The sequence below is a fragment of the Brassica napus genome, chromosome A3 (genome assembly GCF_020379485.1).
Source record: "Brassica napus cultivar Da-Ae chromosome A3, Da-Ae, whole genome shotgun sequence".
In the NCBI taxonomy this organism is placed as follows: Eukaryota; Viridiplantae; Streptophyta; class Magnoliopsida; order Brassicales; family Brassicaceae; genus Brassica; species Brassica napus.
In genome coordinates, this window is record NC_063436.1 from 2,833,113 (window position 1) to 2,855,113 (window position 22,001).

At 37.8% G+C, this 22,001-nt stretch overlaps 7 protein-coding genes across 7 annotated transcripts; 1 reads left to right on the forward strand and 6 right to left on the reverse strand.

Moving 5' to 3' along the window:
- Window positions 1-29: 29 nt before the first annotated feature.
- On the reverse strand, window positions 30-1,560 carry LOC106431921 (membrane-anchored ubiquitin-fold protein 2). The gene is made up of 4 exons (XM_013872766.3): window positions 1,325-1,560; window positions 791-1,020; window positions 454-618; window positions 30-321 (listed from the first exon to the last, which is right to left on the reverse strand). The coding sequence occupies exons 2-4, from the start codon at window positions 921-923 to the stop codon at window positions 242-244; spliced, it is 378 nt and encodes a 125-aa protein (XP_013728220.1). The 5' UTR covers window positions 924-1,020; window positions 1,325-1,560; the 3' UTR covers window positions 30-241.
- Window positions 1,561-1,774: 214 nt separating this feature from the next.
- Window positions 1,775-5,161, reverse strand: LOC106431944 (probable galacturonosyltransferase 14). The gene is made up of 6 exons (XM_013872791.3): window positions 4,558-5,161; window positions 3,895-3,950; window positions 3,646-3,801; window positions 2,960-3,550; window positions 2,570-2,872; window positions 1,775-2,494 (listed from the first exon to the last, which is right to left on the reverse strand). The coding sequence occupies exons 1-6, from the start codon at window positions 4,769-4,771 to the stop codon at window positions 2,213-2,215; spliced, it is 1,602 nt and encodes a 533-aa protein (XP_013728245.1). The 5' UTR covers window positions 4,772-5,161; the 3' UTR covers window positions 1,775-2,212.
- A 345-nt stretch (window positions 5,162-5,506) lies between these two features.
- On the reverse strand, window positions 5,507-7,977 carry BNAA03G05440D. Its single transcript, XM_013883265.3, has one exon. The coding sequence runs from the start codon at window positions 7,316-7,318 to the stop codon at window positions 6,215-6,217; it is 1,104 nt and encodes a 367-aa protein (XP_013738719.1). The 5' UTR covers window positions 7,319-7,977; the 3' UTR covers window positions 5,507-6,214.
- Window positions 7,978-8,088: 111 nt separating this feature from the next.
- LOC106431952 (UDP-glucose 6-dehydrogenase 3) lies at window positions 8,089-10,471 on the reverse strand. Its single transcript, XM_013872803.3, has 2 exons — window positions 10,328-10,471; window positions 8,089-9,725 (listed from the first exon to the last, which is right to left on the reverse strand). Exon 2 carries the CDS (start codon window positions 9,711-9,713, stop codon window positions 8,271-8,273), a length of 1,443 nt encoding a protein of 480 aa, XP_013728257.1. The 5' UTR covers window positions 9,714-9,725; window positions 10,328-10,471; the 3' UTR covers window positions 8,089-8,270.
- A 508-nt stretch (window positions 10,472-10,979) lies between these two features.
- On the reverse strand, window positions 10,980-14,563 carry LOC106431960 (ankyrin repeat-containing protein BDA1-like). Its single transcript, XM_013872811.3, has 2 exons — window positions 14,211-14,563; window positions 10,980-13,697 (listed from the first exon to the last, which is right to left on the reverse strand). Exons 1-2 carry the CDS (start codon window positions 14,524-14,526, stop codon window positions 12,592-12,594), a joined length of 1,422 nt encoding a protein of 473 aa, XP_013728265.1. The 5' UTR covers window positions 14,527-14,563; the 3' UTR covers window positions 10,980-12,591.
- Window positions 14,564-16,669: 2,106 nt separating this feature from the next.
- Window positions 16,670-18,549, forward strand: LOC106431970 (biotin carboxyl carrier protein of acetyl-CoA carboxylase 2, chloroplastic). Its single transcript, XM_013872815.3, has 7 exons — window positions 16,670-17,029; window positions 17,265-17,306; window positions 17,393-17,511; window positions 17,589-17,898; window positions 17,987-18,058; window positions 18,138-18,203; window positions 18,308-18,549. Exons 1-7 carry the CDS (start codon window positions 16,907-16,909, stop codon window positions 18,329-18,331), a joined length of 756 nt encoding a protein of 251 aa, XP_013728269.2. The 5' UTR covers window positions 16,670-16,906; the 3' UTR covers window positions 18,332-18,549.
- A 78-nt stretch (window positions 18,550-18,627) lies between these two features.
- On the reverse strand, window positions 18,628-21,745 carry LOC106431979 (ribosome biogenesis protein WDR12 homolog). Its single transcript, XM_013872824.3, has 13 exons — window positions 21,495-21,745; window positions 21,293-21,381; window positions 21,055-21,161; window positions 20,706-20,741; window positions 20,496-20,581; window positions 20,288-20,346; window positions 20,104-20,214; window positions 19,890-20,012; window positions 19,618-19,761; window positions 19,379-19,487; window positions 19,146-19,282; window positions 19,024-19,059; window positions 18,628-18,926 (listed from the first exon to the last, which is right to left on the reverse strand). The coding sequence occupies exons 1-13, from the start codon at window positions 21,649-21,651 to the stop codon at window positions 18,834-18,836; spliced, it is 1,287 nt and encodes a 428-aa protein (XP_013728278.1). The 5' UTR covers window positions 21,652-21,745; the 3' UTR covers window positions 18,628-18,833.
- Window positions 21,746-22,001: the final 256 nt, after the last annotated feature.

Genomic DNA, 22,001 nt, shown 5'->3' on the forward strand with positions numbered 1-22,001 from the left:
CTGTGATCAGAACATCATAGTGATTTGAATGTAATAAAACCACTATAAAATTCTTAATGATTCACTCTAGTCTGCAAATTTGAAATGTTATCTATGATTCCACTGTGTTTAAGAATCAGAATTACATTAGAAACCAAATCTCAAGCGACCAAAAAAAAGCCAATGTTGCCACACACACACACAAAAAGAGACTGAAGAAGAGAATGTGAATCTGCCAAAGCTTTGAGCTCTACTAGTCTTTTCATAACCGGCGTCCAAAACATAAGCAGACACAATTGTTCTGTTTCAGATCACCTTTAGGCTTCTTCTTCGTCTTCTTCTCTGCTTAGAAACATTAGCATAACAAATAGATCAGAATCTATCATACAAATACATAACCTTAGACAGCTGAGATCCTCAAACAGTAATAACAATGGAGTAGTTTTGTAAGAAGATATTAAAAGTCTTTTTTACCTTTATCAGTAACCTGAGGTTGAATGAGGACATGCATGGTGGTGACAGCATCTGAGAGATTGGAGACAGGACTCCTGCAATCTCCAACCGTCTTGTTGTTCTCCAATATTCTACCTGCGCTTATCAATCTCACATCTTTCACCGTCTTTGGCCCATTCTCCTTCTCTGCTCAAATCAACCAAGCAAAATCATAAAAAGATTCACAATCAGTTTCAACGCAGGTTCTTATGTTCTCCATAAGATGAAATCTTTGCAAATGCAATTCTAAAGTCTTAAGCTTTTCTGAATAAGATGGATCCCATAAATGTGAAGCATACACACACTACTAAGTACTAACCTCTTGGCCATTGAGAAACCACGGTTTCTTTCAATGCAGCAACGGTTGTAGCATCAGGAAACGATTTAGGACCAATATCTGAACCATCATTGAGACGGAACTTAATCTCTAAGTGATCCTTAACCTCTGCCATATATATCTCTCCAAAGAACCAATCTCTCCTCTCACCAAATGACTTAACAAGAGCTCGAGTCAGGCACCAAGACTATAACTCGTTGCTTCTTTGCTTTCTGCAAAAGGGAACAATGTTTTTACAAAACAAGAGCAGCTATGAAGTAATCATCATGTCATTCTGAATCTTGAAAGGCGTAACTGAATATAAAAGCATTTGATTAAATGATGTGAATAAATGATAAAAGATATAATCATGAATCATATTTTCTCCAAAAGGGTATCAGGAATAATCAATCAGCAATTGAAGTTTACCAATAAAAACACAATCTTTAAACCAGACCCACCAAAACTAGCGATTTGGGTTAATCGATCGAACACGAACACACTCAGAAATGAAGAGAAAGGACCTAACTTTCTTACTTGGGGGGTCGCAGCTGATCTAAGTTTGATGATACAGAGGATCTCCGAGCAGACTCGGGCAGAGAGAAGAAGAAGAAGAGAGGAAGAGGTATGAGATGAGATTAAGAGATCTCAGAAGAAGAGAAGATAATCAATAGAAGCCAAATGTTCCATTCCTCTCTGTCCTTCTTCCCATTCTATACGCCAATGAAAATGCTCTTCCTTTTTTACATTCCTTTTTTAAATTATTTATCAAAGATCCGAAATGCACTGTACATATAATCTCCTTCTTAATTATTTAATAAAAAAAAATACTAATATTTTTACCTTTTTTATTCATCAACTTCTGCTCAGCAACAGATTACATCATAAATATGACAGCTTCAAATGATTATGAAGCTAAGAAAGAAGATACATTTTATGATCCAATAAACAGAGTCTAGAGTATATATAGAGAATTGTACAACATTATTAACTCAAATGATATTATAATAAGAAATGTGGAGCAAATGTGTATAAACTGTTCTTCAATTGTCAAACAACAACTGGCCCCTTTTGATCATCATGAGACCCCTTAATAACCCAAAAGAAAAAAATAATACAAAAGTTCCAATCTTTCTCTAATCATATAAAAGATTCAAGAATTGGGTTCTCCAAAGAATTATCAAAAAAGGGTACCTTCTATTTTACAGAAAGAATGAATCTTTAATATCTTTCTCTTTATCCAGGCAGCTTCCCCCCTTCGCCGCATGTATCTTATGTATGTAGCAAACTAAAATTTCTGAATCTTTATAGTGAGTAAAACCTGCAGTGCTCCTGTTTTGTCTCCTCTCTTTCACTTCCTAATACCTTCCCTCTGTGTTTTACTCCTGCAGCCCCTTCAATATCATCTGAAAGTCTCGGTTTTCGCTACTCCAAGATGTGACAATTCTTGATGAAATCATTGGAGTAGTTAACGTATTTTGTCCAGAACGGCCTGAGATGCTCGAAACCAATCTCCAGCCATGGCTTTGACTGCCCGTTGTAGTGGATCACTGCAGCTTTCCTGACATTCTCTATGTTGGTGTTCTTCTGATATCCTAATCCAAGCATATGCCATGACGGGTCTAGTATGTGAACATGACCCTTAAACGCAATAAGAGCAGGTGGTAAGGTTCCAAGCTTCCACATTGTCAGATTCGACTTCAGATTCTGCTCAAAAATCAAAAGCGAACAGAGTAAGAGAGTGAGATATAACTTGAGACTCTGATAAAGTATAAGCTTTACCTCTCTAAGCCAAGAGTGATACGTTTCTCTGATACTTGTCTTTCTCCAAGCTTGTAGATCAAACACATTCATACCATACGCCCAAGCGCATTCTTCAGGATCTAAATGCTTTGCAATGAGAGGGTGAGAGAAGTTAAAGTAGTTCCTTAAACGCTTTGACATCACCCATTCATCATCACCCCTGCAAGTTTCCACCGCTCCATTGACCTTACCACCAAGGTCAATATCCCAAAGTGGAGCCAAGTCTCTCTGGACAACTATATCATCGTCTAAGAACACCACCTTGTCCAAGTTCGGAAAAAGCTAATATTCAAATTAAAAAAAGAGATGAAATTAGCATATGAATGAATCACAACTGAAAAATTGAAAAAAAGGAGATATAAGATTCACCTCAGGTATATATATTCTAAGATGGTTGAGCAAAGATATGTATTTGGGACTTCTAGACTGCAACTTCGAAGCAAATCTTCTCGGAGTTGTTTCAGTGAGGTTTGCCCCAGCGACATGGTTCCCATGGTAATAGTTTCTAACACCGTTATGGCTCTCCACAGCTTCCAGAACCGGAACATTCTCTCTCGTCAGCCAGTCAAACTGATGAACACCTTTGACTTCCACAATGGCTGGTGCAACGGAGTTGAGAGCGAACCATGAATGCATACCCGCGTAGGTTTTCTTGTCTGTGATGATGTGGAAGACGATTTTCTCCGGTTTTGAAGATGAGTGAACAGCGGATGAGACCACAACTGATGCAGCTAAAATATTGTCCGTGGCTAGAATATAATGGTGGTAAGCATTGTCTGAAAGAACAGGGAGAAACTCTGGTGAAGGGAGTTGGCGACGAGCGTGAGCGTTGGAGGAGTATTCATCCGTCAGTCTCAGAGAGAGACAGTGAATGCCTTTGGGGATGGAACTTGCTGCAAAGTGCTTGTTCATGAGTTCTGCGAATTTAGATTCTCTGATATCTCGTTCAAACTTCTCCATCTGTTTTTAAGAAAGACATAAACAAATCACATAAGACAAATGTTTAGTTGCATCATAGTGCATCATAGTTGTATTCAGACTAGAACAAAGCGTACCATGGCTCGCAGGACAAGAGCAAATGTTTTTGCATCATAGTGGTTATTCTTCATATCTGAAAGAAGGTGATTAAAAGAATCTGGAAGCTTCAAACCATCTGGAATATCTTGAGTGCTTACTTCGTTTAGAATATTATAAAAGTCTCTAGCTAGTCTCTGCAACAAAGAGAAACATGAGGCGAAAAAAAAAACTATTATTTAGAACATGAAAAAGATACTGAAAAAAAACTAAAGAAAGCAAACGCTCACCTCTGAATCATCTACCCTACCAAGGAAACGTGGACCTAACCGCCTCCCTAAACAATCTGAAAATAAAAAAAACTTTAATGAGATCATCACAATGGAACTGGGCAGTCAATGAAATAAAACACCCAGCTTAATCAGCATATAGATAAATTTAAAGGGAAAATACCCTAAAGAGTCAATTCATTTTGGTTCAAAACTAGTAATGCAGAGGAATCTGTAGCTTTTATTCCACACACAAACAAAAGCATTTTTGCAAAAGAATGTCATGAAGCTCCACATTCAAACAAAATGCATTCATGGGGAAACGTGAGACATAGATAGTGAAAAATCATAGGTACTGAGTGCTAAAAATTCAAGGTCGTACAGCTCCTAAAGAACCAAGATCCTCCAAACATTTATTAGTGGGGACCTAACAAGAAAAGTCCAAAAACTAATCTAAAAACTTGGTTCTTAGTACGATCCAAACAAAGCTTTCAAGATGATGCTTGTGACAATAAAAGATGCAAACTTGTGCGTCAGATCCAGCAGCTAAGTAAGATCCCAATCATCAATCATTGCACGAAAAAAAAACACAATCTAATCCAGATCCGAACCAGTAAAAACGAAGAACACAAAGCGCAACCAAATGTGTAAACATAAACAAAAGGAGGTATTTTTTTAATTTACCAATGGAGGAGCACTTGTTGACACCTTCGAGGGTAACAAGAGCGGTGAGGATGAATACAAAAGGCAACAAGAAGGCGAGGATCAAAATGGTGTGGAAGAGAGTTCGGGAAGAGATGTGACGAGCTGCGAGCTTGATCTTCATCAAGTCAGTAGTAAAGTCATTACTGCTCGAAATCGTGATGCTTCTCATGCTAGGCGATACGTGAAGCTGCATCCTTTTTCGTAACCCAATCCAAAAACCCTAATTCCTAACAATCCCAATCCCAACATCAGATCCGATCAGATTCTCCGCCGATCTCCCGATTCTCGATCTCAGCTCCAAATGCGTCTCTGTTCGGTTGCTTATGGCTATTCTTATTCTTCTTCCTTGTGGTCTTCTCGTAGACCGCATTGGGGGTTTCCGACCCACCAGTTGGAAGATCCGAATTTGAGATTCCCGCCTTGGTTTTAATCAAATTGAATACGTGAATCGAAATGGGTTTGCCTCAAATTCACGTCTTGAGTAGACCTTATCAAGATTCAAAATCAAAGAGCAGAGGAGGAAGAGGAAGAAGAAGAAGCGAATAGAAACAAAGGAGAGGAGGAATATGGAGCTTTTGTTCTCTCAAGTGATTTTGCCGGTGGATCTAAACTTATTAAAACAAAAACATTTTTTTAAAAAAAAAAAATCCCAAAAAAAACAAGAGAAAATTGTAATAATTTATTAAAGATCTAAAATTATACTAGTGCTAATGAATATTGGTGTCTTGACCTTGAGTTTAGGCCTTTGTGTTTTATAGAGTGCTAAAATTATACATTGTCTCCATCCACCTATTTTCATGGCTAAGCCAAGAGTTTTGCTTTTTCATCTTTCCTCTTAAATGATTGATATAAAACCAATTGTAATAAAATATACTACTTATTAATGAAAATTGACAAACACATAAATATGACATTTACTCCATCTGCTTAAAAGTCTTAATTTGTAAAATTTCTTAACATTTAGAAGCTAATCTTTATTTTATACTTCTAGAAAAGAAACCAGAGCACAGTAAACTGGCGTCGTCCACGTGAAAACTGAGTGAATTACACATAATGATTTGATGTTATTTTTCACCTGGTAGGTCCAATTTCACCACATGGACTTTTTCAAATTAATTACAAGAATGACGTACAATTCTCTTTGTCGTTTTCGTTTACCATATTAAGAAAAAAAAAGTAGTTATTTAATTTCATTTATATGCTCAAAAGTTTTGTTGAATACCATAGACCCAACCGACACATTCCATTAAGACTTTTCAAATTTTCAAATCCACAAAAATTGACTCGAACCGGAAGAATCAAATACGAGTTAATGAAACAAAGAACATAACAGTTTCCTCGGAAAAACAGAGGAAAAACTCTGTTACAAAAACAGAGCAAAAAGTCTCGATCTTGACTTATCGCATTATGTACAACTTCGATTCAGAATGTAAAAGATTCAAACTTTACCAGAAATTTATAAAACTCAAAGTAAATGTCTTTTTTTTTTTTCTCATCTAAAAAACAGAGTAAAAATTTGACTACCTAACTCTTCACAACTTCAAAACAGAGTTTTAGCATAACCTCATCATGCTCTGTTTTAGAGTGTTGTACTTACTGTGACAACCTAAAGCATGAACCTTCCTTGAGCAGATTGCTACACTTGCGCTGCATCATCATCAAGCTCTACTGATTCCTCTCGGCAGCTCTTCTTGCTCTTGCTTTTGCTCATCCTGTGAGACGTCTGGTGACCACCAAGAGCTTGGTAAGACGAGAACACCTTGCTGCACAGCCTGCATTGGTGCTCAGCATTGCCTTTACCAGATGATTCAGTAACAATCTCATCATCTGAATCAGAACACTCCAAAGCTCCTATTCCAAGCTCAAACTTGTGTCCCAAGAAACTCGCTGCCTCTTTCCATGTTTCGTAACCACTAATCATCACAGAGTCAAATCCACAAGCTCTTCTCTGTTCCTGTTGATCGATCTCGCTACTGCCTCCCAAGAAACTAGCTGGTTCTTTTGAAGCTTCGTGTATACTAACCCTTTCTTCCAGTTTCTTGCCTCTCAAGTAACCATGAATCGTTTCAGGAACAGCCTCCATTGCTTCACCAACAAGCTGTTGATCGATCTCGTTACTCTCCCCTTCTTCCAGAAGCTTTTTCTCTTCCCTCAAAAACCCATATTCAAATTCAGCAGCTCTTCTCACTTTCTTGCCTCTCAAGTAACCATTAAGCCTTTCAGGAATAGCATCCGTTGCTTCACCAACAAGTTTCCCTCTGTCTACTACAATCTTAGGACTACTCTTAGACAATAGAATCAAACACTCCGCCACTTCTAACTCCTCATCACTCTCACCAAAAACAGAAGACGATCCAAGAAACGTAGTAAACGAAGTCTTCTTGTACCTGACAACTCTCGATGATCTCTTCTTCTTCCTCACAAGACTGAAGCTACCACACAGACTCTTGATCGACTCTTCGCAAACCCTCTGTACCGTCGATAGATGCGCCCCCGCTTGATGATTCGAGAGACACTTCTCGTAACGAAACCCTTTCCCACACTCTCCGCATCTGAACAAGATCTTCTTCCTCGGTTCTGACGATTCTAACGCGAAAGATTTGTGGGTTGTCTTCTTTGGGTTTTGCCTTAGGCCGTAGTAGCAAGATAGTTCTCGCTTTTGGCGCGTTGGTGCATCTTCTTTAGGTGAATGAGTGTTCTTGAGAGGTCGTAGAACTCCTCGTTGATGTTGTTCTTCCATTTAGGCGCGGAGGACATGGGGAACTTGAGTGAAGAAGTAGAAGAAGGAGAAGATGAGGTAGATGATGTAGAGGAGTAGCAGGAGGCAACAAACGCAAGACGAAAACATCTCACAAAGACATGGGAAGTAAAGAGTTTTCTTGGAGAGGAAGAAAGAAGAGAGGAGGAGGGAGGAGCTTGAGGCTAACGAAGAGATATGATACGATGAGAAAGAAAGATGTTTTGAGTTTCTTTGACTTTTCTGGAGAACGAGTGTGTGCGAGAAGAATTGAAACAGAGAGAAGCGGAGGACGTTATAACTAGCACTGAGCTACCGAACAAGAAGAAAGGTGGCGCCAAGAACAGAGGGAGCGATACTTTGGTTGGAATTAGAAGGTTCGACGTGGCAATATATATGGAAAAATATAGAGAAATATTAAATACTTTAAAATATTAACAAAAAATATATCTTTGTACCAAAATATATATAAATGGAAAATTTTAAAAATAATATTTAGCAAAAAGGAAAATTTGTATTTAAGTTTACGGTATACGATCATTATGATTTAGAATTTACTATTTAGATGATTGTAGTTAGGATATAGTTTAAGATTTGAAGTAGTTTTTTCATTTTACCTGAATGCTATTATGAAGATTTTTCCTTTGTGCTATTTCTTTCATAAATTATTGAGGTGTTATCTAAGAGATTTGTCCAAAATTATATTTTGAAATAATAACACCAAGTAGAAATGCTTCTAATTGTGAGAAATTTTTATATTACAGAAATAATACTTGAAAAGCTTACAGTATATGATATAATCCAAGGTACATAATTACCAGAAAAAAAACAAGCCTAAAATCTCTGCTGGACAATTATTGATCAAAACATAGTAAACAGGAAAAGAAAAAAAAAGTTCATGATAATTGGGGAAAAAATGAAATAAAAAGCTAAGGAAGAGGTTTGTTTGTATGGTTTAGGCAAGAGCAGGCATGTCCTTGAGCCACTGGTCCAAAGGCTTACCAATAGAATAAACAATAAACCCAATCTTCCTCAGCTTCTCAGCATCCACAACGTTCCTACCATCAAAAACAAAAGCCGGCTTCTGCATATTCTCAAAGATCCTCTCGTAATCCAGTTTCTTGAACTCATCCCACTCCGTCAAAATGCAGATACCGTGAGCGTCTTTGGTCGCAGCGTACGCGTCCCAAGCGACCGAAACTTGCTTCACAGTGGTGGGGCTCATGGGCTGGAGATGAAGAGGGTGGTCCCAGTCGAACTTGTTCATGGTCAAGTCTCTCTGGATCTGCTCTTCAGTGACTTGCGGGTCGTAGATGCTGATACGAGCTTTGTCACCTAAAAGGCCTTTGCAGACATCAATGGCTGGCGTCTCTCTGGTGTCTCCCGTGTCTTTCTTGAATGCGAAACCGAGAACTGCTATCCTTTTGTTGGAGACTGTGTTGAACATCGAGGAGACGATCCGGTTGACGAATCTGGTTTTCTGGTAATCGTTGATCTTGATGACTTGTTTCCAGTACTCTGCGACTTCGGGCAAGCCGTTGCATTCGCAGATGTAGACTAAGTTGAGGATGTCTTTCTGGAAACATGATCCTCCGAAGCCGACACTCGAGTTCAAGAACTTGGGACCGATACGAGAGTCTTTACCTACGGCGTATGAGACTTCTGAGACATTAGCGCCGGTTGCTTCACAGAGAGCAGACATTGCGTTCACCGATGAGATCCTCTGCGCTAAGAAGGCGTTAGCTGCAAGCTTGGAGAGCTCGGCGGACCAGAGATTGGTGGTGAGGATCCTCTCTTCAGGAACCCACTGGGAATAAACATCCTTCAAGGCTTTAACAGCTGCAAACCCTTCGGTTGTTTCACGACCACCGATGAGTACACGGTCCGGTTTGAAAAGGTCTTCAATGGCGGTTCCTTCAGCGAGAAACTCAGGGTTGGAGAGGATCTGGAACTTGATTCCTTTGCTGTTGTGCGTAAGAATCTTCTCAATGGCCTCTGCGGTTTTGACAGGGACAGTTGATTTCTCGACAACGATCTTGTCGGAAACCGAAACGTCTGCGATCATACGCGCCGCGCTTTCCCAGTAAGTCAAGTCCGCGGCCTTTCCTGCTCCGAGACCGCGAGTCTTGGTCGGGGTGTTGACAGAGACGAAGACAATGTCAGCTTCTCTGACGTGTTTCTCAACGTCGGTGCTGAAGAAAAGATTCTTTCCACGGCACTGCTTAACCACGTCGTCAAGACCAGGCTCGTAGATAGGGAGCTGATCGCTGTTCCAGGCGTTGATTCTTGGCACAGAGATATCAACAACGGCTACCTCAACAGATGGGCACTTTAGAGCAATGACCGCCATGGTTGGACCACCGACATATCCAGCTCCTATGCAGCATATCTTCACCATTGTGCTAGTTAACTGAATTAATAATAGTAATCAATGCCATAAATAAACACCATAATTAAGAGATAAAGTTCAATACTTTACACAAGTACAGCACACAAGGTCCTTAAATTTTCCAAATAACTACTAAACAGGAGTCACTGCATCTAGCTTCATTAGAGAATGAGAATTGTGACTAAACATGTCAGATTCAAGCTATAAGCATTCACAAGAAGAATTATAAAAGCGCTAAACTCAGATCCAGTGTCATAAGGATTAGAAGATGCACACAGAATGCATTTTACGGTGAAGCTACCAATTCATATGAACCCCAGAGAGATTATATACTCGTCGTGATCATGCTTAACAATGAGCCGTTTCAAAGCGAAAAAAACCACACAAGCAGAGAGAAATTCAAATCAAAAATCTCAGATCTGGTACATGCAAATGAAATTACGTGAATTTTCTGCGGATCACCGACACAGATCGAACCTCGACGCATAAAATTCTTAACAACCAACACAAACATTCAAAACCAACTCTAAGCTAGCTAAATAGATCGAAATCGAAACGAGATCGGATCGCGATAGTCACTAAATTGGATATTATGAACAGAGAGAAGATACGATTGATCGTACCTTTGTGCAAGCTGTGTAGCCTCTGGTCTACACTATCGGAGAATATGGAATTGCAGGGAAACCAAATTAATCGCTAATCTGACGATGTTGAAGAAGAGCGGGGCGAGTGGCGAGTTTATATACGTGAGGATATTCCTAAAATGCCCTTGACACTGTGTTTTTGCTTAATTTATTGTTAATTACAAATTAAATTAAACTTTCAGTTAAGGTTTGCTTAATGACAAGAGGTAGAAAAACGATGGGGCTCACATTGTTTGCCAGGTCCAGTGTCTTAAAGACACGTTAAACATTTGACATACTACATCATATGATTGGACCTCAACCAACATTAATATAAAAAAAAATTGTATATCGTTTTTCAGTTTTTTTTTTTTTTTGTAACTGGTTTTTCAGTTAATTTATGCTACAGTATGTAGGAGTTACGTATCTATTTTTCTTTTGCTGGATTTTTAACTGTTTTAGACATAAATGTATACACTGTAGGAAACAAAATATATTTCATTGATTGTTTGTCTAACTTTTTTTTTCCTTTGAATTTAGTGTTTTCGACTAACATTAATGCAAATACTTCGAAAATACATTTATTATTCAGAAATTTTGGAAACAAATTGAATATATAATATATGACTGTTTTCGTGATCTCCAAAATGAAAAAAATTGTTGAATAATTTTTAATTACCTTGTAGATGCTCATGGTTAAATTCAAACGTAAATTGCAGTGCTTATTGGATCTTGAGAAATCATGACGGTTATCTCATAAATCATAGTCATATAGTCTTTTCTAGATGGTCACCAAGAAGATAAACTGAAATTATATGCAATGTTCTGGGCTATGGATCGGAGAAGTCTCCCTCCAACACATGCATATGAAGAATATAATGTTCGAATCATCTCTATATCTGACGAGGAATGCTCTCTTTCACCCGCAGTATTTTTTTTCTGTGCGTCACTGTCCCTCTTGTAGTCTAAAATATTCTGCCCAAAGGTTGGTGTTTAGTTTCAATAATGTACATCATAATCTACTATTATTAAAACCCAAATTTGTATCAGGACTTACGTGATTGGTGTAATGGAGTCTGCTGGACAAACTTGAGATAAAAGATTTAATTGCACTTTGCTTGAAAACTCAGTCACATTTTATGAAGTGGTTTTCAAGCTATTAATAAAATATACCAACAAGAGTGCGGTTGAAAATATATAACATTAAATAAAATCAAAATAAAAAACTGAAACCAAATCTTCTGAAAATGCAAACACAACATGGTTTGTATACGCTGATCACCCAAGAAGCTGATTCGTAATACAACTCAGTTTGGTTTGCTATGTTATTTTATCTATAGATGACTCTAAACCCCTAATTATTTTACTAGTTATCTAGTTAAATATAATTGTTTGATATATATGGTAAATTTTATATATGACGAGTAATTCTATTTTACAAAGTGATACTTTACAACAACAAAGGTTGAAGCATATCACACATAAATATAGTTTACTACATATTATTCGAACTAGGTGTTTTGCCCGCGATGCGGGCTTAAACATTTTCATAATTTTTGAAAAGTTTTTTTTTATACACTATATTTATTATACTAAAATAAATTTTAATATTATATTTTTAATTATATAATTAAAAAAATATTTTATTAATATTTTATTATATAATCTATGTTTTAACTTTTTACTAAAATACTTTTTCAGATAACAATACAATATATATATAGAAATTATCTTTTTTTAATTATCTTTTTAGATTTTGAATAATTCAATATTCTATTTTTAGTTATATAATTAAGAATTTTATTTGATTAATATTTAGTTATATAATTCATGTTTTTAACTTTTTACTAAAAGACTTTTTCAGATAACGATACAATATATACATAAATTATCTCTTTTTAAAATTATATTTTCAGATTTTGGACAATTCTTATTATTAGTACTATTAATCAATTATCTAATCAAATCAATTAAAATTTCATTTTTATTTTTTAATTTAGTTATATATTTTATTCATTAAAGGTAAAAACGATATTAATCACTATAACTTTTAATGTGAGAGCTCGATTCCAAAAATTCACTTCGCAAATAATAGTATAGATCATAGAGTTTTAGGTATTAAAATTTAAACAATAAATTGTTCATCTTACCAGCCGCTTAATATGTTACGTCCATAACTGTTATTTATGATCTTCTCCAGTGGATATTACACATTTTAAAAATAAGTACAAAATTCACAATAAAATAATTAGACCAATTTAAGATCACTTAATCACATACCCCTTAGGAGTAACACCTCTAGCTTGATCCAACGTGGCGAAACCTTCCCACACCAATCCGCTCTTGGGTCCACGCACCTTGCCTCGCTTAGACTGTAACCATTCCCAAAACCAGACCACCAAAGCCCAAATGAGAAGAATAATGAACGAACCCACGTTTCCGATGTGGAGCATTATCTCGTTCGGCGAGATCACTCCCCCTGCAGCATAGTAAGCCAGTAGAAGAGGTATGAAGAGAGGAATATACCAAAACCCACTCTCTTGTCCTAAGCTCAACAAACGCAGCGTCAGTGCTGTGGCTATGTTAAAACCCACACTGTTCCATATCCATAGCCATACAAAATCCCCGTCACCCATTACCACGGAACCCGCTTTTGTCCCGTTGCTAGTTGTTCCATGGCTAATTGTTCCGTTGCTAGCTTCTCTACCGCTTTCACCGCTGTCAGAAACGCCTCCGGGAGGCTGGAGAACGGTCTGATAAGTAGCTGTGATTATAAGAGTGGCGACAACTAAAAGAGCGTTTCTTCTTTCTTCGGAGATCCAAGAATAAGACCGAATACTCTTCGTTCGCCTTGATTCACACCATGTTAGCTTGGAGCTGAGTATATCAGATGTTGTCTTAATCTTAACCAGAGAAGCCGAACGTTTCCCGCCATGCCACTTGACCATTCTCTCTACGCGACCCCATCTGCTGCCTTCTCTTCTGAGTAACACGGCAACGTCAAGAACGGTTAAACCGTTCTTGTTCTCGATGTTGACATTAACATTCGAACTCTTTAACATCAATCTCATAGCTTGGTGGTTGTTATGGTACGCTGCAATATGTAAAGGCGTGTTACCATCTTTGTCTCTACAGTTTATGACTCTTGTCTCGGTCCTCTCTGCATCCTTTTGACACAATCTTAGGATCCATCCCATGAGAACTTTAAGGACTATTAACCCTTCTCTAGGTTCGTTGTTCTTCACAGCAATGTGGAGAGCGTTCTCTCCATTCACGTTTGCGTCCACGATGCTCTTGGGGCAAACCAAAAAGAATTCTGATATTAAATCGATTTTCTTTTTGCTCACCGCAAGTAGTAATGGCGTCATACCTTTTTGGAACAAGGAAAATGAAAGTAAAGATTAGGTTAATCTGTAAAGTTTCACCTGAGTTTGAAAAAAAAAACTAATCCGAAACCAAACCAAAGCTGATATAAGCTAACAGCCTAACACCAAAACTTGTCCACATCTAAACAAAACCAAATCGAACCAAGTAGGACATAAATCAAGTAAAACCATTTTGTTATAAAAAAATGGATGATTGGTTGAACTGTAACCGTATAATTTTTAGTTAGTAATGAGAAAATATATTTTTACTTTTTTCATTTACAGGTTAAAACATAATGTTTAGTTTGTGCATACAATCCAACCAAGTGAAGTTTCACTTAGGCTAAGGTTATCAATTCTGAATCAAACCACTCCGTTAAAAGATTTGGAATTTTAACCAGAGATAAAATAAACAATTTGAGAATTATTATTTGAATTAAAAGTTCCAAAAAGAAATTATTATATGTATTATAAATTCTCTCAAATTAAATATACAGTGTATATATATTGGTACGTACCTTGTCTCCCTTTAAGACGAACAAGGCTTGGATCAACCTTAACTAGTTCGAGCACTAGCCAAAAGTGGCCATGGTCGATGGCGAGGTGTAACGGAGTAAGCCCGTCGGCGTTAAGTTTCCTAGCAAAAGAAGGTTGCAAGTGCATCATTTCCATGGCGAACTCTGTTGTTCCGGCGAGGGCTGCCACGTGGAGAGGAGTGTCAATGAAAGGCACGTTGTCGATTTTATCGAGGACGTATGGATCTTCACGGATAAGTTCGTATAATAGGTCGATGTTTCCAGACTTAGCAGCAGCTTCTAATGACCTCTGATCCATTATTATGTGAAAATTTACGAGAATGATGAATGTTTTGTGGTCGTTAAATACATGATAAGCGACTCACGTGACGAAAGTTAATTGGCTACGAAAAGATAATCAGTTTGTGAACGTAGGTTATTCGAATTATGCATACAATAACTGTGGATAATAATATACGACGTGACAGTTTACGTGGACGAAGTCAAAAGGAAAATAACTGTTCTGTTGATGGAAGAGTTTGATGTGATATGGATGATGGATCACACACTTGTCAAAATGAATTTGATCTCCAACGGCTAAAATCATACAAAACTATTTTGCTGTCAAAGTGAGTAAACAATCGAGAAGATACACAATACCAGAAAGTAGCCCTGGACATTTTAGCCCGGATCGAAAACCCGAACCGAAACCGACTTGAAAATACCGATCTGAAACCGAACCGAAAATTTACAAGTATTTTTTGGATCTAAATTTCTTTTACCCGAAAGAACCAAACCCGAAAAGAATCGATCCGAATAGACCCGGACCCGAAAAGAATCAACCTGAATCGAACCGATTTGTATCCGACTTAAAAACATGTATATCCAAAACTATGATTTTTTGTATTCTATTTTATATATATTATTTTATGATTTAGTAGAATATCTTTTGTTAACAATATTTGTTATTATTTGTAACATTTTTAAGTAATATGAAGCTTTAAAAATATAAAAATTTAGACTTTTTCATTCAAAAAAAAAAAATAAAATTTAGACTTTAAAATTTTTTATTTTAATTATTAATAGTTTTATTTAAGTTATTTTGTAAAATTTTAGATATATATGATAAATATCGACTAAATTTGATGAAGCTTGGGTATGTCATGTCTTTTTCAGATCCTAAATATCTGAATCCGATCCGGACCGAAAATTACGGGTATCTTATAGGTATTTTAATTATAGACAGAAACCGACCTAAATCTGACCAAACTTACAAATACCTAGATCCAAATGTTTAGGATACAAATCCGAAATGAACCGGCTCGAACACGACCTGAAGATCCGAACACCCAAGCCTACCAGAAAGCTTAGAGTATTCTACGAAAATTCAATTTCTTTCATTGCTAAAAATAATCATTCACCTGAATCCTTTTGGCGTATTAAGCTTAAAATTGGGGGCCCATTGTAGGCCCAACAGAAAGTGATATATCTCAGCGATTGGTCCAATCCAAAAATTTCTCAGCGATTCGTCCGATGCCGCTCTCTCTTTTCTCGATCACACGTCTCGAAGCCGGAGACCTCCGACGGAGTTGTGTCGCGACCTGCTCGGACCTCGTTTCAGGCTGTCTCTGCTGCCGTCGGACTTCTCCTACCTCTCTCGTCGTCGGATCTTCTTTTCTCGTCACTGCATAAACCATAGCTTTGTGGATTCAATTCGTTATCATGAATCAACAGCGAAGGATGATGCTGCCCCGTTTGTTTCTGTATATAGGCTTCTGATTGATAATCTTATTAAAGCTGAGAGGTTGGAGATGGCTCTTATGCTTCTTGAAGAGGTTGCAAACATTCTTAATCTTGTCAAGGGACTTTTCCGGGATAGGAAGATCAGTGAAGCACTTTTGCTTCTGGATTTCGTATCACATATGGTTTGTCCTCTTTCTCTCTTCTTGAATTTGACAAGTGTAGTAATAGTTAATGTTCCTCAAGCTTTTTTATTTCGCAATGAACACATGAATCTTATACTTTTTATCTTAATGTTTTGTGTCTTGAAATACTTCTACTCTTTATTTACTTGTATTCTTGTGAATTCTTGTAGAGTGTGCTTGAAATGTTTTGTGTTTCAGTGTTTATTTTTTTTTTAAGAATCCATAAATAAGATACTTGCATTGGAGGACAACAATTTAGAAGTTTCTTAAATGAAGTGCTTAACACCCATTTATTACTAAAAAAGTGATTAAGAACCCCATTAGGAGTGCTAGGGTTAATGGTGCTCTGAGCCTCTTAACATACCTTGACACACCTTGGATATTGCCTCCGAGTCTGCTGAATCTTGCATGTACATTATGTACAAGAGATTGGCAAACCAAAGATTAGGTGAAAATACTGTTGGACTTTTTGAAAAGAATGCAAGATTAGAGGGAAGCTGAAAGTGTCTATAGTTACAGAGGTTCATGCCATTGATCAAGTAACACATATTATCCAAAAAAAAATAAGACATACAAACACGATGGAACTGAGGACAAGACAAAAAAATGAGCGTTGTCTTAACAACACTTGGACAGGTTTGGTGAAGTTATATAGTTGATTCGTTTCCTTCGTAAACATCGAAATCAGATTCCTTTTACCCAATTTTTTTTTTAAGCTCTCTCTCTATTTCTCTCATATTTCTTCTTCCCGTTTCCTCGGTTTCATCGTCAACAATGGCGTCATTGTCCGTACCTTACGCCAAGATCTCAGCCTCAAACCGTCGGGTAGGATCAATTCCTGGAATCCGACGGCAGCCACAACTCAATGCTGTCTCCTTTCCCTCGGATGTATCTCAGGTTTCCTCTGTTTCTCTTCTCCATCCTGTGATTAAGTGTGAGACTTTCTTTACGAAAAGATTAGCCTTTTTCCTGTGAGTTATCTTATTATTAGGCATTCATGATCTGTTTAGTGTTTGTAAGTTTCGATTACTGCACTTGGTGTTACACTCATAGTTTAACTATTACAATGATGATAAACTTGCTGTCTTTTTGAATCTATGTTTATATATTATGTTTCATTCGTCTTCTACAGACTCAATCTACAACTTGGAAGTTGCGTGCGACAACCAACGAGGTATAAGGCTTTGTATTTTACCAACAAGGTTCCATAGTAGTCTACTACTATGTAACATTCTTACTCTCTCTTTTTTTCCTTCCAAGGTTGTCTCTAACTCTACCCCAGTGACTAACGGTGGGTGCTTGAACGGGAACGTGAAGAGCAATGTTCCTGAATCCGCTGAACTCTCTGACTTTATGGCTAAAGTTTCAGGTCTTCTTAAGTAAGTTGAATCCCAAGAGTCCTTACCAGTCCTTTAGTTTAGTTCCTCTCTAATCAAACATTGAACCGTTTGTTAAGGCTTGTGGATTCAAGAGATATAGTGGAACTTGAACTGAAGCAGCTTGACTGTGAGATTGTTATTCGGAAAAAGGAAGCTTTAGCTGCACCACCAGCTCCAGTCTATCACTCTATGCCTCCTCCAATGGCAGGCTTTCCAATGCCTCCATCTCAACCAGTTGCTCCTCCTCCTTTTTCTCCTAGTCCCTCCTCAGCCCCTGAAACAGCAAAACCAGTAACCCCACCTTCCTCTTCACATCCTCCACTCAAGAGTCCTATGGCTGGTACTTTCTACAGATCTCCTGGTCCTGGTGAACCTCCTTTTGTCAAGGTAAAAGAGGATGCGTATAACAAAACCTAACAACTCTTTGCTTCAATAAACTATCGAGTATGAGTGAGTACTTTTTTGAACTTTGTAGGTTGGAGATAAGGTGCAGAAGGGTCAAGTTGTTTGCATTATTGAAGCTATGAAACTGATGAATGAGATTGAGGTCTGATATTCTTTACACGATTACTGAAGTTATGAACTTTCAGAGTATTTAATTTGAGAGAGTTGTGTGTTGAAAACAGGCTGAGAAATCAGGAACCATCACTGAACTACTAGCTGAAGATGGAAAACCGGTTAGCGTTGACACGGTACCGAATCTATCTCTATCCTCGCCGGTTTATCCCGGTTTTCTTATTAGAATTAGTCTTACAGAGTGTTAACTTGTGGTTTACTATTACGACAAACTTTGCAGCCTCTCTTTACCATCGTGCCTTGAAGCGTCATTTTAGCTGGTTCAGAACATCTTCAGAGTCTTGGTTTAGCTAATACCGACGTGCTGAAAATCATTAAAGTAATTGTTTCGGTCATGTTGGTTTGGTTTGTTCGTTTTTTGTTTTTCCTCACCTTTTGTATGAATCACGTGTTCGTTTTTTGTTTTTCCTCACCTTTTGTATGAATCACGTGACGTATTAATATTGCATGTTTTTAGGATAATTTCGACCAAACAATTCAGTTTACAGTGTGCTGTACTATCTCCCCTGGTTTGATTTGAAATGTGTTGCTCCGATGATATAACTGTAGAGAAAATATTAGATTCATAACGCAACCAGTGTTACAAAAAAGCATTCTTATCCAACAAAATTTAATCAACAGTTCTGAAAATGTGCTACTTACCAACAAATTAATCATTTAAAGTGAATACCATGCAAAGATCACAAAAGACAATACAATAGCAACTAGTAACAAAAGAAGTGGTTGAAAGATTTTCGATTTCAGACCTAAGAAATCGAGATTCCAGACGATATTCGAAGGTTAGAGTCTGCTCCTCCGCTGACTACGCTGTCTCCTTTCCACCAGTCAGCACATAAAACCTTACAAAACCAACATGTTTGCACTCTTTGAGTAACAACAAAATAAAACGAAAAGGAAGAGTAGAAGATAGAAGATAAGAGCGTGTGCTTGCTTTACCTTATCCTTGTGTGTTTCGATAATTGACAACGGCCACTGCAAATAGAGGAAGAATATTAGTTTCAAAGCAAGAAAACTGCGGGTGGGTTATAACGGAAAAGAGAGCGTGTGTGTGTAATTACAGCGGTTCTGAGATCCCAGAGCATGATTTTGCCATCATATGAAGCTGAGAGCAAGTGAAACCAAGAGCTTTTGTGCCATTTACAGGCTGATATCCATGATGAGTGTGAAGCAAACTGAAACACGGGAGCGGATGTTCCTACACAACGCAAAGAGTTAATCAACCGTGTGATAAACTCGGTGTATGGTTGGTTATATATTTTGACTCTACGTGTGTTCTTATGGATCCACTCACCAGGCTTACGAGGATCCCATACTCTAAGGATTGGATCTGAACCACCCGCAGCTACAAGTGCAGAACCTTCACCACCAACATCAACGGTGTTGAGAGCTTTTCCAGAGTACTACAATTTGACAGAAACAAGCTGGATCTAAACTTCTATGGAAACACAGCTAAAAGCACAAATATTTCAGTATAAGAGGGTCTGGTGTGTGCCTGAATTTGAGAAAGCAAAGAAGTGTGAGAAGGCATACCAAGTTCAAAGAATCTTTCCCTGTCTCAACATCCCATCTCCTAACGGAATGGTCCCATGAACAGGAATAAATTACATCATGCTCTGGCCAAACAACTGATGAGACACATTGAGTGTGTCCAACAAGTGTAGTCTCCGCCTCTCCCTGTAACAAAGTCCATATCGAAATTGCAATTAGATACTTCAACTGAGTAAATACAACTGTTAGAGAGTACATTTGTCTCCTCCCCTTGATCTGAAGACAAGAGAGTTTGCATATTATCCAGACTGTACCTCTAACTGAGGTTCCTCGGCCTGATTATTCCCTTTTCTTTTCTTCCCTGGTACTGACAACTCTGAAGTAGACTCATTGCTGTCCCACACATTGATCGTGCAATCCCATGAACCCGAGCAAACCTGAATTACATTATACAGTAGGTGAGCGCGATGGAATAAAATGTAATTTCACTTGCAACACACAAGCCAAGCGCAAGGGAAAACATCAAACCTTGCTCCCGTATTTCTGAGCTGCAACACTTGCCACTGACGCCTTGTGCCCACGTAATATCTTGTAAGCCCCAACTCTTGTAGTAGAGTCACCAGATTCAGCTGTATCAACCTTTATACAGAAAGAGATGACTTTAGTTAACCAGAACATTTACCTTTGATCATATATCATTATCAATGTTTACCTTAAACAATCTCAATGTCCGATCTTTAGAGGCGGTTGCTACAGTAACACCTTCTGCACCTGGATGGAAAAAAAATCAACACGAAAGATGAATTAGAAAATGTAAGGAAGTGATATAGATAAGGGAAAAAGGTGGAATCCTTCTTGATTAAAACTATTTGCCAGTGAAGAACCTGCAGAGTAATATATTTATCATGCAATGCTCATACCTTCGGAGTTAGCAAAAGCAATAGAGGAGATTGCCCCAGTGTGGCCTTCTAAAATGTGCGTACACGATCCAGGAGAGCTCCATATCCTAACCAGAAGAAAAGCAATCGAAATCTAAGATTCTTGCAAATGATGAAAGCAATAGAAATAAACAGAGGACAAGCAGATGTAAACATGATAATATGATAATAATAAACCATTCAAATGATTACCTTCCTAAACCATCATAGCAGCCGGTCAAAACGAACCTGCAAATGACAACAACGAGATCAGGACAACCACTTACACAACGTTTACAAACTACAAACACATGACTATATCGTTTAAGCTCATATCAATCAGTGGATGATGCTAGCTTGTTAAAGTTTAAGCAAAATCCATATAAGGAACCGGTGTAGTGTAATCACAACAACAATGAAATGGCATTATGGCAGTCGTGTACATTAACTATTTCCACGGTGGTATGATGCTCCCATAATGGCATCAACTAGCAGGTGGTAACATATACTATATACTAAGATTTTTTAAATGACAACTGGTTGTAAACATTAGAAAAATTACCTGGGGGAAGAACCATCAACGGCACTGACCCAGTCATCATGCAATGAAGGTTTCTCCTCCTTCCGTGGTGCCACAGCCCTTATGTATTCAATTTCAAGAGTCCTTTCCTGCAAGAACCCACCGTTAAGTTAAGTCTACATTTCCAAGATAAAGACTATCAACACCAATTTGATGCGCCTCACGAAATGAAAAGTTGTTGTGATTAGTGACTAGTGAGTGATTATGATTAAAACATTACCGCTGAGATTCCCTTGGCGAGAAGAAACTGTTCAAGTGACATTCGAATAAGCTCCCCATCGATTAGGAAGTCAAATGCCTCAGGCTTTTCTGTTCATCCAAAGATACAAGTTATCACTACTCTCTAATTCATAAGTATAAGCACGCAATCAAAATTGAAAACTCTAAAAATCAACAAGGTAAAGAGAGAGAGAGAGGTCTACCGAGAGTGAGAAGAGAGTTGACGATGGAAGAGAGGCCGAGACGAGTGACACTGGAAGGGATAACGACGGAGGTGACCGGAACTTTGAACGGAGAGTCAAGCTTCGTCAAGAACTTCACGTGAATTACTTTAGATGCATCTTCTCCTTCGCCATTCATTTTCGCCTCTAAATTCTCCAATAGCCGATTACAGAGCAAGAAGGAAGATGCAGAGATAGATTAGGGTTCTAACTCGAGAAGAAGGGTTTAACGAAATGGCTTCAATTACGAAACTAACCTCTGATAGTTTGGATCTTTGAGGTGGGCTCTGCGTAGGCCCAAAGAGGTAGTGCAAAAAAAAAGTAGAAATGTGTGGAAATGGTATTGGTTTGCGACGGAATCTCAATAATCCCATCCCACCACTTTCAAATTACATCTTCGTACCGGACCCGGTTTAATTAATAACCGGAAAACATAAAACATAAGAAAAAAAGTAGAAATATGTTAAAAAAAAAGTAGAAATTGTTAAA